A 19,156-nucleotide genomic window follows, 5' to 3' on the forward strand; every position below is an offset into this window, starting at 1 on the left:
ACAGAAACACAGCTACCCAGACCTCCTGACTTCTGGAAGGCTGGCTCCAAGAGGCTTAAAGATGTCAGCACTCCATACCTCACTCTCGAAATAATCCATTGACTAAGATGAACTTGCCTGTAGTCTGCCATGGGAAGATTTTTTTGAGTTGGCTCGTATCTCTGTGCTGTAATATATTTCAAGGTACAGAGGGACTTCTGTCAATCTTGTGCACCTATGTGGCATAGTCATACGTATTCTAGGTGATCCTGTGGGTCATAATAAGTCAAGGTATTATTAGTAGGTGCTAAGAAGATAATGATCAAAACGAGTAATTAAAGGGAGCAGTGAGCAGAGCAGCAGCCACTGACACATAACAAGTAGCAGCGGCACATTGTAAGTCAGATTATTTGCTATTATCTTGTCCTGCATATTTATCCCTTGACTTACCTTCTTTAGACCTCAAGCCACAGCCTTAATTTGTCCTCACCCTACGCTTTCTGAACAGTTTTTTCCCCCTCTTAAATAAGCAATTTGTCCAGAAATGCTAAGGCTAAAGTGCTCTGTCTGCACAAAAGATGCTTTTAGCAAGCCAGATATGCACAGCTAAGCTGTGCTTGCAAAACTGTTTTTCTTAAAGTGCAGTCAATTGACCATCCAGCAGCACTAATTTGTTCTTAAGCAGTAAAGCATGTGCACACAATGCCCCATATGACAGTCACTGCAGCCATAGTGGCTGGCTGCGCGTTTACACATGCAGCTAAGGGAAGTTTTAGTGCAGCAACCAGCCTTGGCTTCTCACAGCTCATCAGACATCTCTGCTTTGTGCCAGAGGCTGCTTTCCCATTTCCCCAGGATGAAGTCTTGTGCTTCCTTCATGAATCAAAGCAGCTTCTACAGAAATTATGGAAAAACTGCTAAAAACTAGTGTTCTGTAACGACCTCCTAACATCATCATCGTAATAAGCAAATGAAATGAAAATATCCTCTTACCTGTGATGTATAAATAAATAATCCTTATAGGATTTTCAGAGTCCATTTTTATTTATATTTTTTTGCTCAGATTTTAGGCTATTTATAGGTGCCTAAAAATCTATCTTAAAGTAACAGTGATAGAGGCAGATGGTAGATTTCTAAAGTTTTATGGCATTATTTATGATGTCCAGCCTACACCTTGCTTTTATAATAATTTCAGACCTGGGGATAATTATGCTGAGGGATACCACCTCAGCTTTCTTATTTCTTCATGGCTGTAGTGACTTCATAATAATACCGCTTATGTGAGGTCTGACTACAGATACCATGCTAGATTCTGGAAGATCCAAACTTAAGCCCTGCAGCAAATTCAGTTGCTACTTGGGATAAAAGAGCTTATGCAAATGATGCCAAATGCATTTCAGGTAGGAAAATTATTGTGTCAGCTAACAGTTCAGTGACTTACTTTAAATTTCCTCATAAATTACATAAACTCACTATGCAGATAACCTTGTTGTAAATATCCCTTCTTTTGTTTTGTTTGACTTTTATTTTTTTTATTATTAATTTATTCTTGTTACATCTCAATGGTTATCCCATCCCTTGTGTCCTCCCATTCTTCCCTCCCTCCCCCTTTCCCCTTATTCCCCTCCCCTATGACTGTTCCTGAGGGGGATTACCTCCCCCTGTATATGCTCATAGGGTATCAAGTCTCTTCTTGGTAACCTGCTGTCCTTCCTCTGAGTGCCACCAGGTCTCCCCCTCCAGGCGACATGGTCAAATGTGAGGCACCAGAGTACGTGAGAAAGTCATAAATCTGCCTATCATAATGTTCTACTTGTAGGTTTCTAGGACCCTCTGGATCCTTCTACTTTGCCATTCTCCCATGCTTCTCTCATCTAGAGTCCCAATAGGATGTCCTCCCCTCTGTCCCAGTTTCCTGGTAAGTGAAGGCTTAGAATAGCTCAAACAATCTTGTACAATAAGAGGTGCTCCGGAGGAATCTCCACACCTGATCTCAAACTGTATGTACTATAAAGCAATAGTAATTAAAACAGCATGGTACTGGCACAGCAACAGGCTGGTTGATCAGTGGAATCGAATCAAAGACCCAGATATGAATCCACACACATATGGTCACTTGATTTTTGACAAAGAAGCCAAATCCATTCAATGGAAAAAGGATAGCATCTTCAACAAATGGTGCTGGTCTAACTGGAGGTCTATGTGTAAAAAAATGCAATTGTTTGACTTTTAGAGTATGAATCTTTGATTATAACCCTAGAGAAGAAGAAATGAGCAAGAATACGAAAGGGATGTTATTATTTTCAGAAATAACACTCCCATTCATTGTCTTTAATGCTTACCTTTAAGATCCCAGAAATCTGTGGGACTGAAATCACAGGTGCTCAATAGGCTGAGACAGGAGAATTGAAGATTCACAGCCAGCTTAGGAGAGAAAGCTCCACACAAAAAGAGAAACTATTGCTCTTGAAGAGGACCCAGGCTCAATTCGCAGTATCCACAGGACGCACCGTAACTATCTGAAACTCCAGTTCATGGGATCCAATATCCTCTTCTGTCCTTCAGGGGCACCAGACAAGCATGTGGTGTACAGAAATACATGCAGGCAAGCTAGTCAGTCATAAAGTGAAATAAATAACTTAAAAAGAACAAAAGCAACTTAGAAAAGTGAATTTCAAGGAAGCCTAGGAAACATTAAGATCCAGTGTCAAAAAAAAAAAAAAACAAAAAAACAAAAACAAACAAGGCTAGGACCAGGTGTGGTGGTACCTGTCTTTAATCCAAGCACTCGGGAGGCTGAGGCAGAGGCAGGCAGATCAATGTGAGTTCGCGGCAGGCTGCTCTACAAAGTGATTCCAAGACAGCCAGGGCTACAGAGAGAATCGCTGTCTTAAGAAACAAAACAAAACAACAACAACAGCAACAAAACAGGGTAAGGGGTACAGACCAGTGACAGAGCTAAGACCCTAGGTTCAATATTAAAATATACCTTAAATAAGTTATCTTTTGAAATTCTACTTCAAGAAAAAAAAGTGTGTCCCAAAATGGTACATAAAGGGTTACCAATGTCTTCTACAGATTTTTTTCAGAGAGAGAGAAAAAGAGAGAGAGAGAGAGAGAGAGAGAGAGAGAGAGAGAGAGAGAGAGAGAGAATATATTATGTTAAGTTCAATGCATTAAAAAATGGTCAAGGAAAAGAGCACACACATGCATGTTGCTGGATTTTGGAATTTCTTTCCTATTCTGAATCTTACTCAATGAATGGAGACTTGGACAATTTACATAACTGTTCTTTGGCTCAATTTCTTCATTTATGAAGGGGTCTATGAAACTACCTACCTTGTAAGAGAACAATAAGAATTTAATGATTTGATATATGTGAACATCTTAGATTCATGACTACCACAAGTCAGTTTTACATACTTGGGGTATTAATTTTATAATTTGAAGACTGTATGGCCCATGGGCCTAATTCTCATCCTCTCAGTTTTAATTTCAGGGACCGTGAGGACTTTCAGATAATTTCAAGTAGCTGTCCTTGGGGACAATTTCAGGGTCTTAGTATGACAGACGGAAGATAACATCTTTTACAAAGAGAAAAGACCTTCAGATTATGAAACTGGTTCTTGAAATTAGAATTTCTCAACATAATACCATTTACTATATGCTAGTGCAAAACACTGCACTTATGTTTTTCAGATAAAAACTTCCTTCTTGGGCATGTATGGTTGCTCAGTGACATTACATCTTGGATACTAATCTAATGATGTTGCAGTGAAAAATGGTGTTGGAATAGTTTCTGTACTCCCAATTTTATTTTACTATTTCCAAACAAAATGAATAACCACATAAAGTGATAATATCTCCAAAAGAAGAGAAAGTGTACATCTATACAAGCAGTAGCCATGTATTCCTGGCTTTTCTTGAGCATTTGCCTATGGTTCAATTTCAGACACATGTCCTAATATTTTTCACTCTGGCAATATGGGAATATTACTTTAAAATGAAGTTAATAAAGTCCTTAATTAGAATATTTGGGTTGCTCTAAAATACATATAGGTCCAACTAGTAGTAAAATTCATCTAGGTTTCAAAATGCATGTTAGAAAGTGATATGGAAACTAAAAACAGCATGAATTATTATTGCTAGAAAATGATTGAGTTTTTTTTTAGAGATGCATTAATAGTCTCTGCAACTTAGGGCAGGATTGTACAGTTTTCCTTATATTTAATCCTTGAATTTGTGCTGCAATGCCTGATGGACTGCATATTAAGTCATATATCTGTAATACCATGAAAATTCTTGCATGGTCTTTCAAGAACCTTGTCACTTTTTCGTAGTTTGTGGTATACAAAGTGCAACAAAGAAATGGCAGAATATTTTTAGAGTTCACATGAGGTCTGAAAAGCTGTAAAAGATTAATGAATGTGGTAGTTCTTGGCTAATGCAAAAAAAAAAAATACCTTTGCAAAGGTGGTTTTTAAACTAAATTTATTTTTAATGCACCCATTAAGACATAAACACTGTGTGCCTCCCTGTAATGTTTCTATACATACATTGTGGAATGTTTCAATTAGTTAGTTATATCCTCAAACATTTATCATATTTAACCTTATTTTCAGTAAGAAAACAAATAAGAGCCTCATTATAATACAAAGAAACAAGTTTACGCCATCCTGATTCCATCAGAGTGCATCTACATGAGAAGAGAAGTGGAACCTTTGCTTTGCTTTACAGCTGGTTCATTCTGGTTTCTCAGAAATTACTGGATTGGAGCCTCATGATATTGACTTCACAATAGGGCAAAGCCCATTTTGAAAATGGCAGTGTACTTCTGGTTAGCAATGCACTAAGGACAATCTCCAGTTTGGCTTTCATTTTAAGAGGAATTTTAAATGATACTTTAGAAAAAAAAAATTAAGTGGCTTCTCACCCAAAAGTATAACTATACTTCCCTTGAAATTCTGAAGTTAGGTGAGTTGTTGCCTGGGTCCCAAACTGCCACATTTGAGACTACACTTATGAAATACAGTGGTCATTCTAATTTCTTTTTCAGATCAGCATTTTCATGACACATCTGTCTAATTATGGGAATGACCGCCTAGGGTTATACACCTTTGTGAACTTGGCGAACTTTGTGCACAGCTGGACCAACCTGAGACTGCAGACTCTGCCTCCGCTGCAACTGGCCCACAAGTACTTTGAGCTCTTCCCTGAGCAGAAAGACCCTCTCTGGCAGGTAACATTCAAACCTTTTCTCCACGACAAGGAAAAACGTTAGCAATGGGTTACTGTTTAATTTATATAAGGAACTTATTAAATAAATATTAATTTAATAAATTAAATATGTTAGGCCATATTGAAATAGATATTTAATACAAATTATTCCCTTTTCCAATTGTCATAGTCTCTTCAATAATATTTTTGTATCTTTTACAATTTAAACGTTTATATTTGCAGTTTTATTTTGCTTATTTGTTCTATTCATATGGAAACTTGGCAGTAGGGTAGTGTTTTATTGTTAGAGTTTTGGGCATGCACAAGTACTAGCTAGCTGCTGTAAAATGGTCAGTACTGGGGACAGTTCAGAAAACTAAAAAGAGAAACCAGAAAGAGCCTCTGTCATACAAGATTCTGTCATGAATCCATATATATATATACAGACACACACACACAGACACACACACACACACACACACACACACACACACACACACACACACACACCACAGAGTACATTGAAAAGGAAAGATTAACATCTTCCCTCTACTCATAAGGTTTTAGTGTCTGTTTGGTATATTTCACTTTTCTTTAAGCCTAACTAATTTCTGCAACATTAGGCATATCAATAAAAGAGAGTCCGGTCAGTTTTAGGACGGCTTTTACTACTAATTTGACTCTCTGTGAAGCCGCACAGCTTGAAAGCATCAAATGTAAACTATCTCTTCTGAGCAGTTATCCAGGAGGCACTGCCTCCCACTTACTGGGTTCTTTATGCATCAGATTGCATCGACCCACACAATCAATGAGCTGGCTGCAGAGAGCAGATCAGATGTTCCCCTGCTAAGCAGTCGGTAGAAAAGAAGCATCATCATTAATGAGAAATTACTGCAAAAATGGACTTTCAGAACCTTCCCCATTTCCTTTCTTCTAGAACATCTGCCTCTCTTTATTCCATCCACCACAGCATACAGCCCCGTGTGCATATGGCCAGGACTCTCTCCACCTGTGTTCACTAAGGATCTGCCACGAATACAGCAATGCTAGCTCTAGGACATGCAATGAAGAATAAAATACTCTATTTTCTCCCTATTCCAGAGGAGAATTTTTATTATGTTTTAAAGAGACCTCTTGCCTCAAATTGTGTCCTCTTTTGATAACTTAGCAGCAGCTAGTAAACATAAGTCCTTACAGTAGACTGCCTACTTCCCTTTTATAAGGTAAAACAATTATTTTTCACACTAATATACGTGTGTGTGTGTGTGTGTGTGTGTGTGTGTGTGTATGTATGTAATTGAAAATAGACTCTTCTTTCATATCATACATCCACAGTTCTCCCCCGTTCGGCACTCCTCCCAGCTCCTGCACCAACCTTCTCTCTCCTCCACATCCACTCTCCCCCCCCCCCCACCTGCCCGGTACTCCCCCCACCAACCTTCCTCCACCCCACCCCCCGCACTCCTCCCAGCTCCCCCACCAACCTTCCCTCTCCTCCACATCCACTCTCCCTTGATTTCCTCTTGAGGCCTCCAAGAGAACAGAATAATGGGACAAAACAAGATGCAATAAGACAAAACAAAAGTCCCATCTATCAGAGTAGAAAAGGCAACCAAGGGAAGGAAAAGTCCAAAGAGCAGGCAAAAGAGTCAGAGACACACCTGCTCTCACTGTTATGATTCCCACAAAACCACATAACATACAATACATCAATTAAAACTTCAAATTAATATGTATCTTAAACAGGTTGTTGCCATAAAGGATCAATCACCTCAGTGGCTCGAAGCTTTAATTTGTTTTTAGGGGAAAATTTTTCCTTAAACATTGAGCTTAATTTTTTAAAGATTGTTTGAACTTTCAACAAGAAAAATGTTTTGATGATGACTGGATATCATCAAGATTACTGTTCACCTTTCTAAAACAGCTGATATGTTTGTTCTGTGGTGTATATGTGTGTATGTGAATGTGGATGTTGGTGTGCACATCTCACTGTACAAAGGTGGGGATCTGAGGACAATTTTGTGGAGGCAGTTCTCTTCCTCTACCCTTTCCATAGGTTCAGAGGATTGCACTTACATGTACCGGATGCAACAGACAGCTTCTCTATTCACTGAGCCATCTCACTGGCCCAATATTCTTATTTTCTTACAAGAGTAGGTAGAAACAAACAATCCTTGCTATGACATGAGTTAATCAACATGATGTTTCCAAACATCAATAGAATCCTCTTTCAAATATGCAGTTATAAACTACAGTGGTGGCAGATTGAGATAAATTTACAGTTATAAATAAAAGTAGGACTGTTCTTAAAAGAAATAAGTCATTTTGAAATGTTAAAAAAAAAAAAGTATAGACATATTGAAACAAGTGCTAGTGCGCACACGTTTACCTTCAAATAGCACAATGGGATGAGTGCATAGGACTGGTTTTGTATCATAAGAATAAAATAAATATTTGCCTAACAAAATAGTGAATTAATACCTAGGTAAAGTATAGAGTAATAAGAGCATTAAAAAGAGTATAGTTAATTCATAGAGCCCACAATGTATATTACTAATGTTATTGTTTAAAGAAGGCTTAAGAGGCTGCCATACACAACGCTAAGAGCTACACTATTGAAGCGTGTTCAATTTACAATTGAAATGTCGTCTTTTTACTGGGTGACTCATTTGCTCACCTGTGCATAAGTCTCTTTATATGAATATTTTTACTAAAAATTTAAATGAAAACACATTTTCCACTAACAAAACAAAGAACGGATAACAGAAGAATAGTTAGGATCAAGAGGAAATCATTTGTGTATATGAGATATTGATAGCATTTGACTTATAGCAGAAAACTGGATAGACTTTACCAATCAAGAGTGATGTCAAAAATCAAACTGGTGAAGTGGTAATACAGTATACAGGGCTCTGAGTCACCTGCCCCATGGTTGTGTCTGCTTCTGTATTCACATTCAAGAAAGCTAACTGAAATGAAGTGGAAATTACCCTCAGCTCTACATGGAAGCCAAACCAGAATTAGCTGATAAATACATACACCCTGTCACCATTACCTAGAGTTAAGATAGGCAAGTAGTAAATCTTCACTGCTGTTCACTATTGTGAGAATGAAACGTTCAGGTGCCTCTTTATAGTTCTGAGTAGAAGTTCTTATTTGGTAACCTTCACTTTTAAATAGAACTCAACTGCTATTTTCCTTTACGTTTTCAATTCACACTCCGTTATTACTACAAATAGAATGAAAAGTGCAAAATGGTAATCTTCACATCTGTTTGTTTCCTTTGGTTCCTTATGTAAATTTTCATTAGCACCAACCACTCTATATGTGAGGTTGCTTTGTCACCTAATTAAAAAGTGCAATGTGAGTCTCTGCCAATAGGCAGCAGGAAGAACAGCTACAAAATGTGGAAGTGCTCATATCTCATGGGAAATAGATTATTCTAAAGCTGCTCAATACAGACATACATATCCACGCACACGAAAAGTATAATTCCTGGATTGGCTTTTTAACAGCTTTGTCTTCACTATGTTAACGTTTTAAAATTATAGTCTTTGCCTTTTAATTCTTATTGCTTATTATTTTGATAGAATAATCCCTGCAGAGCATAAAATAGTTTTCTTCTTAAAAAAACATGAATCAACAAAACCCTTCTATAATAGGAACCAAAGCCACAAAGATGAATGCATTGGGAAGGGCAGATTCACACATGATATAATCGATGCTCTTAAGCTCTCAAACTGTCAAGTTAGCTCAGCCTCCATCTCCCTTCACCTGCTCTAGAGTCTCACTGCCAACTAACATCCAAGCATGAAGTAGATTCTTGCTTCCTGTGTGTCCAGGGAAATGCTCAAAAATCTGTCTTCTTGGTCTCTGCCAGTGTCTCCAGAGCTAGAGAGCAAGAGATGTGGGGAAGTAAATCCAGTTCTTAACTGCAAGTGACTAACTAGCACTTTGGTGGTTTCTAGATAACAAAGCATTGGGCCCTAGTTAGAAATGATGAGATTTGAATGTCAGCGGTACAAACAAATCCCAAAACAGGCAGCATCAACACTGCACCTCTATTAATATTTGTCTGGTGAAGTAACAAATGGATGGTGACACAGAGTTAAAAATGGTAGGAACAAAACAAGTTAGGGACATCCAACCCAATCTTGGGAACTGAAATGAGTCCCTTAACTTATTAGACATGAGCTGGGACCAAGCCCAGGCTTTCTCACTTGTGTTCAGATGCAGTTTGGTGATTTTATGCTCCGAAAGACAAGTCTCTTTCCATCACGGGTTCTCTCTTGAAGCTTGGAAAAATCTCGTGATGGCTTCGGTGGGAATTTGCTAAAACTACACTTCAGAAATAGTTACATAACAAAGGAAAGTTTTACTGCCATGGGATATACAAACTGCAGCAGTTCCTTACTGTGTTAAAAAAAAAAAAAGTACCTTTGTAAATTTTGTTTCACATTTTTACTCTCTTTACTACTTTGCAGCTTATTTATAATTTTGTTGCGACATCACCACCCATGTTGTAGACACATGCCTATTTTGCAAAACAGGCATACTTTATATTTACATTTATTTACAAGCTGGAAACCTAATGATACTAAAGCCACTTTCAATAAAACCTCACAATGGAGGTACACAGAGAGTAACAAAAGCAGCACAGTTGCTTCTTAGAGAAAGAGGCAGGTGGAGTGGGAGGAACCCCTAGGATTATCATGACGTCCTTGTGGAAACTTGGAATCTGCCCATGAGTTTGAATCTGACCTGCAATAAAGAACAACTATCCGTGAATCATGAGGGGAGGAAGGAGATGAACCAGTTGTGGTGGTCCATGCCCTTAAGCTCAGTACTGTAGAGAACTGAAATAGAAATATCACAAGTTCAAGACTAGCCAGGGCTACATGGTGATTGTGAGTCTCTGATAGTTACTTTTCTTTTCGTTTTCCCTTTCTTTCTTTCTTTCTTTCTTTCACTCTTTCTTTTTTACCACAAACGTTTATATTTTTATTATAGTTCAAAGGGTCCTAGCCTTGGTAGAGATGAAGATGGGTGCTGGGGTGTGTCTCCTGGTGCAGCTCTGTTGGTAGGGGAATGGCTGCAATACAGCTGGAACAGAGTCCTGCTCAGAACAGATCTCAGATTTCTCTGCAGAGCCTCACACTTGATAGTGCTCAACAGCATCTCCTGCTCCTTAGGGGTAGCACAGGCCTCATATGCAGCGTGGTGCCTGGCAGGGGTGCTGTATTAATCCACCAGACCTGCTGCCTTCTCCCCACTTGGGCCACACACCTGCATCAGCTGCTGGCTTCTCGCACAGACTGGGCCTTATTCTTGACAGTTTCTACACTGAAGTCTCTGAAGGTGAGGAGTGAGCAGAGAGGGTTTATGGAAGGCTTTACTCCTGATTCAGCATCCCCTGGGGTTCCCTAGGGATGGCTGTGTAGGGCGTGGCCCTGGTACAGCCTTTCCAGGCCCTTTGTCCAAAGGACCAGGTAGCCAGCTGACTCCTTAATATCCGTGGTATGCTTCACGAAGAAGCCATCAGTGACCTGGGTATTTGTGACAGCCTGCAGCAACGTAATCTCAGGAAGGCTGAGGTTGTGAGCATACCCATATTCCTCCACAAAGTATACCTGATGTCCCAGGCCAGAGCACTTCAGGCAGAACTTCTGCTCTCGAAAGCGGCCATCCCTGATGCTGTTGCATAGGTCATCTAGTCCCTTGCGTTCCACAATGTGGTCCAGCACTAACTCCCCAGGTCTTCCTGGGTCTCTGGGCCTGGTCTCCTGTGACACCCACACAAAGTCCCAATGCACAGCTTTCATATTGTGTGGGGCACATGCAGCCGCTGTAACTCTCGGAGCATTTCTTGTCTGTGCCCTGCCCCTTTGGGTTCTCCATTGTCGACACACAATAGCACTCTGCTTTGTCAACATTTATTAGCGCCTCCACCCACCCATCCAAATGCACTGTTCATGACTGAGCAGACTCAGCCTAGGGAGGCAGTGAGGGCATGATAGAGCCAAACAGTGCACATCATGATGCGCCAGGAGACAGAAGAATGGGTAATAACTTCCTTCTTCTTGCACCTTACATTCGTCTCAGTCCCCCAGCCCATGGGATGAGACTATTCAGGGAGGGTCTTCCTTCCTCAGGCATATAGCTCAGCACATGTCTTTACAGGTATACTTTATAGGAGTATCACAGCCTTCTAGATGCTTCTAAGTCCACCGGGGTTGCTGTCTTGGCAAACTAAAAAAGAGGGGAAGAGAGTAAAGAAAGAAAGATGGTTTACAGAAAGAATAGTAGACAACATTTTTACAAGATAATGAAGACTAGAAAAATATAAAGTTAGGAAAACAACCTATTTTTGAGACAGGGAAGTTCTGAGTGGCTTTCTGGCAGTGAACAGCAATGCCTTGATCGGCAAGAGGCAGGTTTTGTTTGTAAATGAAGCTAATGAAAAGATTATGAGTGATGAAATTATCCCACTTCAAGAGGAAAATAGTATTTTCAAACCTCGGGTCTATCTGGGTTTTTGTTTGTTTGTTTGTTTTTTGTTTTTGTTTTCTTTTGTTTTCAGCCTTATAGTGAAATCGCCAATTTAGTTATGACACAGACATCATCTTTTTATTAATTAAAGTCATTTTAATAATTGAGACAGTTTAATTACTTTTCCAGTGAAAAGTTGTCTACGTATTAACATCCCACCTCCTTAATCCACAACACTGTTTTTTAAATGATCAGGAATGCTCTTCAAATGTGGAAATAACTCTCCCCAGTCTAAATTGTTTTATTTTTAGTGAAGCACACCACCATTTTGATTCTACAAGGTGTCAGAGACTGTGAAATCTGAGGATGACATAAAATCTTAACTTTTCTATTTCCTATCAATCACTTTCAGATATGTTCTTATCAAGAGCCTAATTTGCCAATTTACCACAGAAATACTTCCTAGGATGTAGTCAGGACAGATAACTCCTTAAAAATAATGAAATATATAATAATTTCATACTTTATGTTCTAAAATAATTATAAGCTTATTGAAGCACCCCATTTAACAACAAAAAAGAAACTTGTCTTATGTGTGCTTAATGGAAACTTCTAATAGCTTGAATGTTGGCTGTGTACACCAAATGAATAATCGCCTATTAAACCAGTTGACTCATGGGAGTTCGAAGGCTTGTTTTTTGTTGTTGTTTTTTGTTTGTTTGTTTGTTTTTTGTTTTTTTGTTTTTTGTTTTTGAGTTGGGTATCTATTTCCTATAGGATATTTATAAAATCGCAAATAGTAGCAAAAAGTTTTGTGTACAGTGGTCTGCAGCCATTTGTTAGTAGAGGAAGTGATAGAATGAAACCCTCTGGGTTTTCCTAAGAAAACATTTCTTAGGAAATACTAAGAGTAACCACTCGCCTTAATAAATACAGCTCTAGTATAGTGTCAAGACATAGGTGGTTTGGGGTAAATTAGAGATAGCTTGTGTCTACAGTAGCATTGCTGAGAATTTCACCTACCCCAGTCACACACACAGAACCACGGCCCTCACCGGTCAGCCCGTGCATACAGGCTGGTGCTTATCCTATGCCTCTCTGCTATTTGATGATTTCATAGTGAACTCTGAAAAATAATGAGACCACCAGGTGCCACAGGAGATCTGTGAAAAGAGTTCTTATTGGTCAGCATTCTCAGGAAGGCCAGGCTCTCCCGAGCTGTTTAGGGACACAGAGGGGATTCAAGAAATACAGGTACAGTCAGAATATGAGATCAGGACTGTTTCCCACAGGTGCCATGAGGATTTATTGATCGAGGCACTGAGAATAAACATCCCTATCTTATTAAAATATCTCATCAGTGCGTGTAAATTGTGTAAGGCATAAGTGACAGTGACAGAAAGTTGCAAGTCACTCCACTGTGTGGTGAAGCCTTGGCAACAGCTCTTTACAGATGTGTGCAAGGAAGAAACCCAACAAGCAGACGTTTCAAAACATCTTCATGTAGAGAAGAGAAAGAGTAATAGTTACGAACGCCTTTTATACCGTTGTTGCATCAGCTAGGGTGGAACAGCAGAAGGCAAGCGGATGGGGAGATGAAGAGAAGAGCAAAGTCTGTGTTTTGTGGTTAATGAAACAGCCCTTCCATCATTGGGGTGTAGATAGGGCCTCGCGCTATTTGGAACAGGCATGTGACCCACACCGCACTAACCGCTTCCCAACCGATGATTGCGTGGTAGCCTGGAAGGAGCCGGTGCAGAAGCAAGGAAAACAGCAAGACTCTCGGAAGCAGAGAGTACTGTAGGCTTGGGCTAACCAGGTCTCCTGGGAACAAAAGTCCTTCTCCTGTCTGTGAAAGCATGCCCTTCAGAATGAATTAGACGGCATGACAATTTCAAGATCCATGTTTTAATCCTGGGTGGGCGTGTGGTTTCATTAGTATTGGCTTCAGTTTTTAACTCTTGCTTTTTTGCTTCAGAGAATTTTCCACGTACAGCACTTATGTACTTGCTTAAAAGTAAAATTGCTTCAGATATTCCACTTACCAACCCCCTTCCCCAGTCACCTGGCATCATGAGGGCAGAGTAGCACATTCTCAGCCTGGCACTGTAAACATAGGTTGCCTGAAGCAATTTTAACTTAATTTTGTTTTCAAAGTTTAAATATATCTATACTGCTAGATACATAAAGCAGTAACTCGCTGTTTATTGTGATTTATTATGTGTTTATATCAGTTACACGCGGATAGGCATATTGCAGAATGAGATGGATTCTACATAAGTGCCCTGTCATGTCCTGACTTTTAAAATTAAAATAATAGAACTAGAACAGAGCATAAAAGTGAAGGAACTGCTTCTGTCACTGCCTGGAAAGATTTTACGAACTGCATTCTTACCTTACTGTCATTCTCTTTGTCTCTGTCTCTCCGTCCTCTCCTCCCACCACCCCTCCCCACAATTTAACTGCAGAGACAACTCCAGCTTCAGATTCCAAATTTGAACTACCTTGCTGTGTGACCTTCAGTAAGACCCTTCGAATCTTACCCTTCTCCGCTATAAATAAGAGATAATAAAAATCTGTCTTGCCAAGTTACTTTGAGGATTAGAAATAATCTATGTCAAGCAAATGCCTGGAATGTTTAAAGTGATCAATAAAAGTTGGATATTATATTCGTTGGCATTGAAATAATCAGACAATATCTTGAAACTCAGCATAGGGAAAGTCTAAACAACCGCTAGCAGAATGCAAAATAGAAAATGCAAATACTTTGTCAATACAGTTGTAACTAACAGGCAGGGGGGCCCCTTCAATATGCCAGGGAAGAGGTGACAGCAGAAATAGAGGCAGCTAGAAAGCCCCAAGGTAGTTAGAATAGAGATACAGCACAGTCATAAAGAAGACAGTCTGCCGAGCTGTGAGCACTGGGCCAGGACCATAATAAACCTGTGGGGAGGTCTGAAATGATGTCAACTTTTATTCTAGCAAAGCAGGTGGAGCAGTGGGCACCCGACCATCTTAGTACCCAAATAATTGTACGTTTAGCTTGTATCTCTTAGTGCAATATCTGAGTACATTAATTTAACCAGTGTTGTTCTTTGACAGCTAGGGGAAAGTTTATTTCTCTCTTTCTGTCTCTGTCTCTGTCTCTCTCTCTGTCTCTCTCTCTCTCTCTCTCTCTCTCTGTCTCTCTCTCTCTCTCTCTCTCTCTCTTGTTTTTTCTCTCTTTCTCTGTGTGTGTGAAAGAGAGAAATTTTAATTTTTACATTTAGTGTGTGTGTGTGTGCGTGTGTGTGTGTCCATTCACATGTAACTTCACAAATGGAGGGAAGAAGACACGCTGTGGAATTGTCAGATCTCTCCCTCTATGATATGGATTCTGAAAATTTTTAAATTACTTTGTTAGGCTTGGTGGCAAGCCCTTAGCCTGCTGAGCCATTTTGCTTGCCCAGAAAGCTTTCATTCCATCAATTATAAGGTAGAAATATGAGCAAGAAAGACATGCACTGTGATATGTGAACCTAAGCAGCCTCCTTAACATATAAAAACCAGGAAGGCTCTCACTGATTGGCAACAGACTTTGCTTGGTGACACTCAGTAATGCATTCATTTGTTCTGCCTTGTGCTAAGCTGTAAGAAATCTGCATTTGACCAAATAGAGCGCCAGCCCTAATGCTGGCTTTTGTTGAGTTGTGTGTCGAGAAATTCAGTAACCATAGGTCCTGAACACTTCTTAATTTCTGAAAAGACAGCAGAGGGACTAAAATCTACAAAGGAGGTCATACATGTCATACAAAAAAAGGTACATGTAAGTTCTAAATTGGACTGCATAGATGCATATTAAGATCTCAGTTTCAGGGATGCCATGAGAGACAGTATTTAGGATAGTAAAGAGTTCTGTGTGCTTGTTTCTCTCGGAATTTGGAAAACAAATGTCTAAACAGCTCATATCATACTAGATTTTAAGCATGCATCAGAATCCATCTGTACAGGCTGCCTAATATTTCCTGTGTCTTCGGGAAGTGAGCATGTCAGTCACTCAGTCTTCAAGCATTTATTAAGCACTTCATGTGTTAGACTAGCTTTGATGAACACAGAACATGGCCCAGAACATGGCCTTACTGTCAGAGTACTTGCCAATGGACTTTAGATAAACAGCAACTATAATTTAACTGTATGCAATTATTTCACACATGAACAAAATAAATTTAAGTATTGAAATATGAAGAAGAAAATAAGACACAAAAGTATATACAAAGCATGTACTGAGAAATTGCTATGTACCCAAGGGAAGGAAACAGAACTGTTGATAGTTGCTCATAATAGTCTAATCCATTGGCCAAATTAAGTTCCCTTTGCTCAAGCCATCTTAATAGGGCAAAGAAAAGGAGGAGGCTTGCAATGAATGAGATAATAATGACCCTTTTATATACAGCTTTTATTATTTTAGAACTAGTAACAAATTCAATGTGTAGAAAAACCATATGTGGTAGAAACTATTAATCATTGTTTTACAAATAAAGAAACTGAGGTCTAGGGATTTAAGGCCATTGATTAAAACACAGAAAGCCCCTGGGCTCAGGTTCTTGCTGACTGGGCTAAAGGGAGTTGGGAGTCGGTGCTAGCATAAGCTAGAAAAAATGGCAAAACTTTGACTATTAACTGGGTAAAGAAATTGGGCATCGAACAGGAAAATAAATTATTCAGACTGTGAAGCAGACTCTCCTCTTTCTATGAGGGAGAATGTAGTGTGACTGATGCACTAGAGCAGTGCTAATACATCAAGTGGCACTCACTGTGGTCCAGGAGCAGGCATCAAGCACTTGTGGCCTGCACACTGATAAGAGAGGAAGCACATTCAAAGGATGAAGGAACTATGGTCCCTACAGACCACTGGCTGTTTCAGTGGTGTTTCACTACAAGGCACAGCGGAGTGGTCCAGCTGAAGCAAGGAGTGTATCGATCCTCATTCCTTCTCAAGCTTTACTTTTCATGAAAGAGAACACTGAAGGACATTACATGAGATTAGAGGTGATGCTGTACAGTGGCATTCAAATACACTGTGGTTGAAACAAGACAGAAATGTGATCCTTACTCCTGTTGCTGTCCTAAAGGGAGCACTGCAGGAAACACAGATCGGTCCCATATAGTCATCTAGAGCATGGGACCAGTAAGTTCTCCCACCTATAGTTTTCACCTCTGAGTGCAAGGCAGGCTTATTCTTCAGTTATAGCCATTTTGTCGCCAACAATAACTGAAAAGGAAGAAACCCAGAAGAAGCGGTTTTAATCTTAAAAAGAGACTTCCTGTCATTGTCACATTTTCAATAGTGTAAGAGTTTTTTCATCAGAGGACAGATTCAAGAGAGGCTATGTAATGTGGTATCTAGTTAGATGACCTGGGAACTAAGTAAAATAAGGAATGTTTCATCATTAACTAAAAACAATAACAAATTAAAAGTAAATATATGATGCTAGACCAGCCTTCTTTGCCACTGTAGGAAACCACAGCTAGAGTTAACCTAAGCCTAGATAATTGAGGGTTGAAGATGTAATAATGAAGAGAAATATTGTAAAAAAATAGATGATGGTCAACGTATAATGGATTTCATGTTTTTACATTTTTAAAAGAAGACACACTGTCTTTAACAGCTTACATTTAAAACCAATTTCTGACTTTTTTAAATGCATGAATTCATTGGAAAATCCAAGCAATATTTCTTAATTTTTTCTCTAAGTAAGTTATCACATGCATCAACATCAACGGTCTTGAAGAATTGTTGATCTTTTAACCCAAAATGCAATATCTGTATCATGTCTCCCCTCCCAAGGCTCAGAAATAATGGAGCAAAGTAGGAGAGAAATTTTGTAAAAACCAGAGGCAATGAGTTACTACCACAAAGGGGTTCTCGAGGTAGAACTGGAAGTTGCAGGTTTGAGGTCACAGTGCTTGCGGTAGCATGTCCGCGATCTGGTGAAGATAAAGCCACATGAAATCCTAGCACGGGTGAGGGGAGTAGTAATAAAGTCTTACCATGGCTGAGGCGCTATTGAAGTTGATGGATGCTACAAAACTTAAGAGAATCTTCTTCAGGGACCCAAGCGATGAGAGGCTGAACATGCTCCAACATAGCCCCACTGCAGGCACATACAGGCTGTAAGAATGGATCACATGAAGTTGGAAGAGAAAATTGATAACGAGGAATTATAGGGTAGGACATGGGGTGAATTTGATCAGAGCACGAATAAGTGGAATTCTCAAAGAAAAAATGATAATATTGTCATATTTATACTTCAAGATAGTCTCAATGGGAGTGGGATGTAAAGTACTTTTAGATCACGTGCATTTTCAAACTGTATGAGGTGTGAATGGCAGCTGCCAAAAAAAGTGTGTTTGTTAGAAGGATTTACAAAGGAAATATTTTTTTGGAGGAAACCGATAAGGAAAATTGTGGAGAGATGAAAGGGAAATCTGAGTAAGAATGTGACCTCAATGAAGTATAGTCTTCCCTTGGCCTTCATGAGGAATTAGTCACACACACAATTGTGTCACCTGAGAGGAGTGGGTCCTCCTATAACCTCATATTGAACACTGGATATGGCCCGCCCATGAGAAGGAGGAGGGGATGCATAGTGTGACCTGCCAGTCAGATGGCACTAAGCATTTTCATCATGAGCCCAATCCCGAACACCATTAACAGCTGAAGGTCCGGGAAGGCCTGTGGTCTGCAGACATTTTACTCAGCAGAACAGCTGAATTCTACAGGAAATACTACATGCTGGTTCACTTCCACTTGTTTCTTACATTGGTTGACTTCAAGTGGGCAGTTTCTACACGATTTCCAAGAACCCACTCCTTAGGAAACCTTAAAGACGATTGTTTCGGGAATTGCTACGTTTGTTGCCAAAGTAGCAGCCAAAATTCCCTTCCATCCTTGTCTTCTGTTGTGGGTCTTCTTGCTTTGGGCTCATTTTTAATTACTCAAAGTCTTATCTGGTGGCTCTGGCACTGTCTTGGGACACTAGACATCTTCTTCCCTGTTCCCTGTCCTCTTGAGAGTTTATCCAGGCATTCTGTCAGAAAAGGGCAGTGCCCAAGCAAAAAGACCTTAATCTATGAGGCATTGTGCTTTCATTTTAACAGTGAAGTGGGTTTTTTTATATGTTCATTTGTTTTGTTTTGTTATGAGAAAATAATTTTAACCAAATTAATTTTAAACGTTAAAAAGAAAAGATTTATCCATTCTTCTACTGAGGGACACTAAGGCTGTTTCCATGTTCTGGCTATTATGAATAAGGCTGCTATGAACATGGTTGAGCAAATTTCCTTCTTGTGTGCTGGAGCATCTTCTGGGTATATTCCAAGGAGTGGAATAGTTGCGTCTTGAGGAAGCCTTATTCGCAGTTTTCTGAGATAGCACCAGATAGATTTCCAAAGTGGCTGTACTAGTTTGCATTCCCACCAGCAATGAAGG

The 19,156-nt window shown here is 39.5% G+C and overlaps 1 protein-coding gene and 1 pseudogene across 1 annotated transcript in view; one reads left to right on the forward strand and one right to left on the reverse strand.

The window, feature by feature from the left end:
• Ndst4 (N-deacetylase and N-sulfotransferase 4) overlaps window positions 1–19,156 on the forward strand; it is a 283,257-nt gene that overhangs the window by 234,066 nt on the left and 30,035 nt on the right. Inside the window, exon 6 of the mRNA XM_051166027.1 lies at window positions 5,036–5,218. Within this exon, the coding sequence (XP_051021984.1) occupies window positions 5,036–5,218 (183 nt within the window). The remainder of the gene's footprint in view (window positions 1–5,035; window positions 5,219–19,156) is intronic.
• LOC127206110 (crossover junction endonuclease MUS81-like) lies at window positions 10,201–14,091 on the reverse strand (annotated as a pseudogene).

This window comes from Acomys russatus, chromosome 23 (assembly GCF_903995435.1).
Source record: "Acomys russatus chromosome 23, mAcoRus1.1, whole genome shotgun sequence".
Taxonomy (NCBI): Eukaryota; Metazoa; Chordata; class Mammalia; order Rodentia; family Muridae; genus Acomys; species Acomys russatus.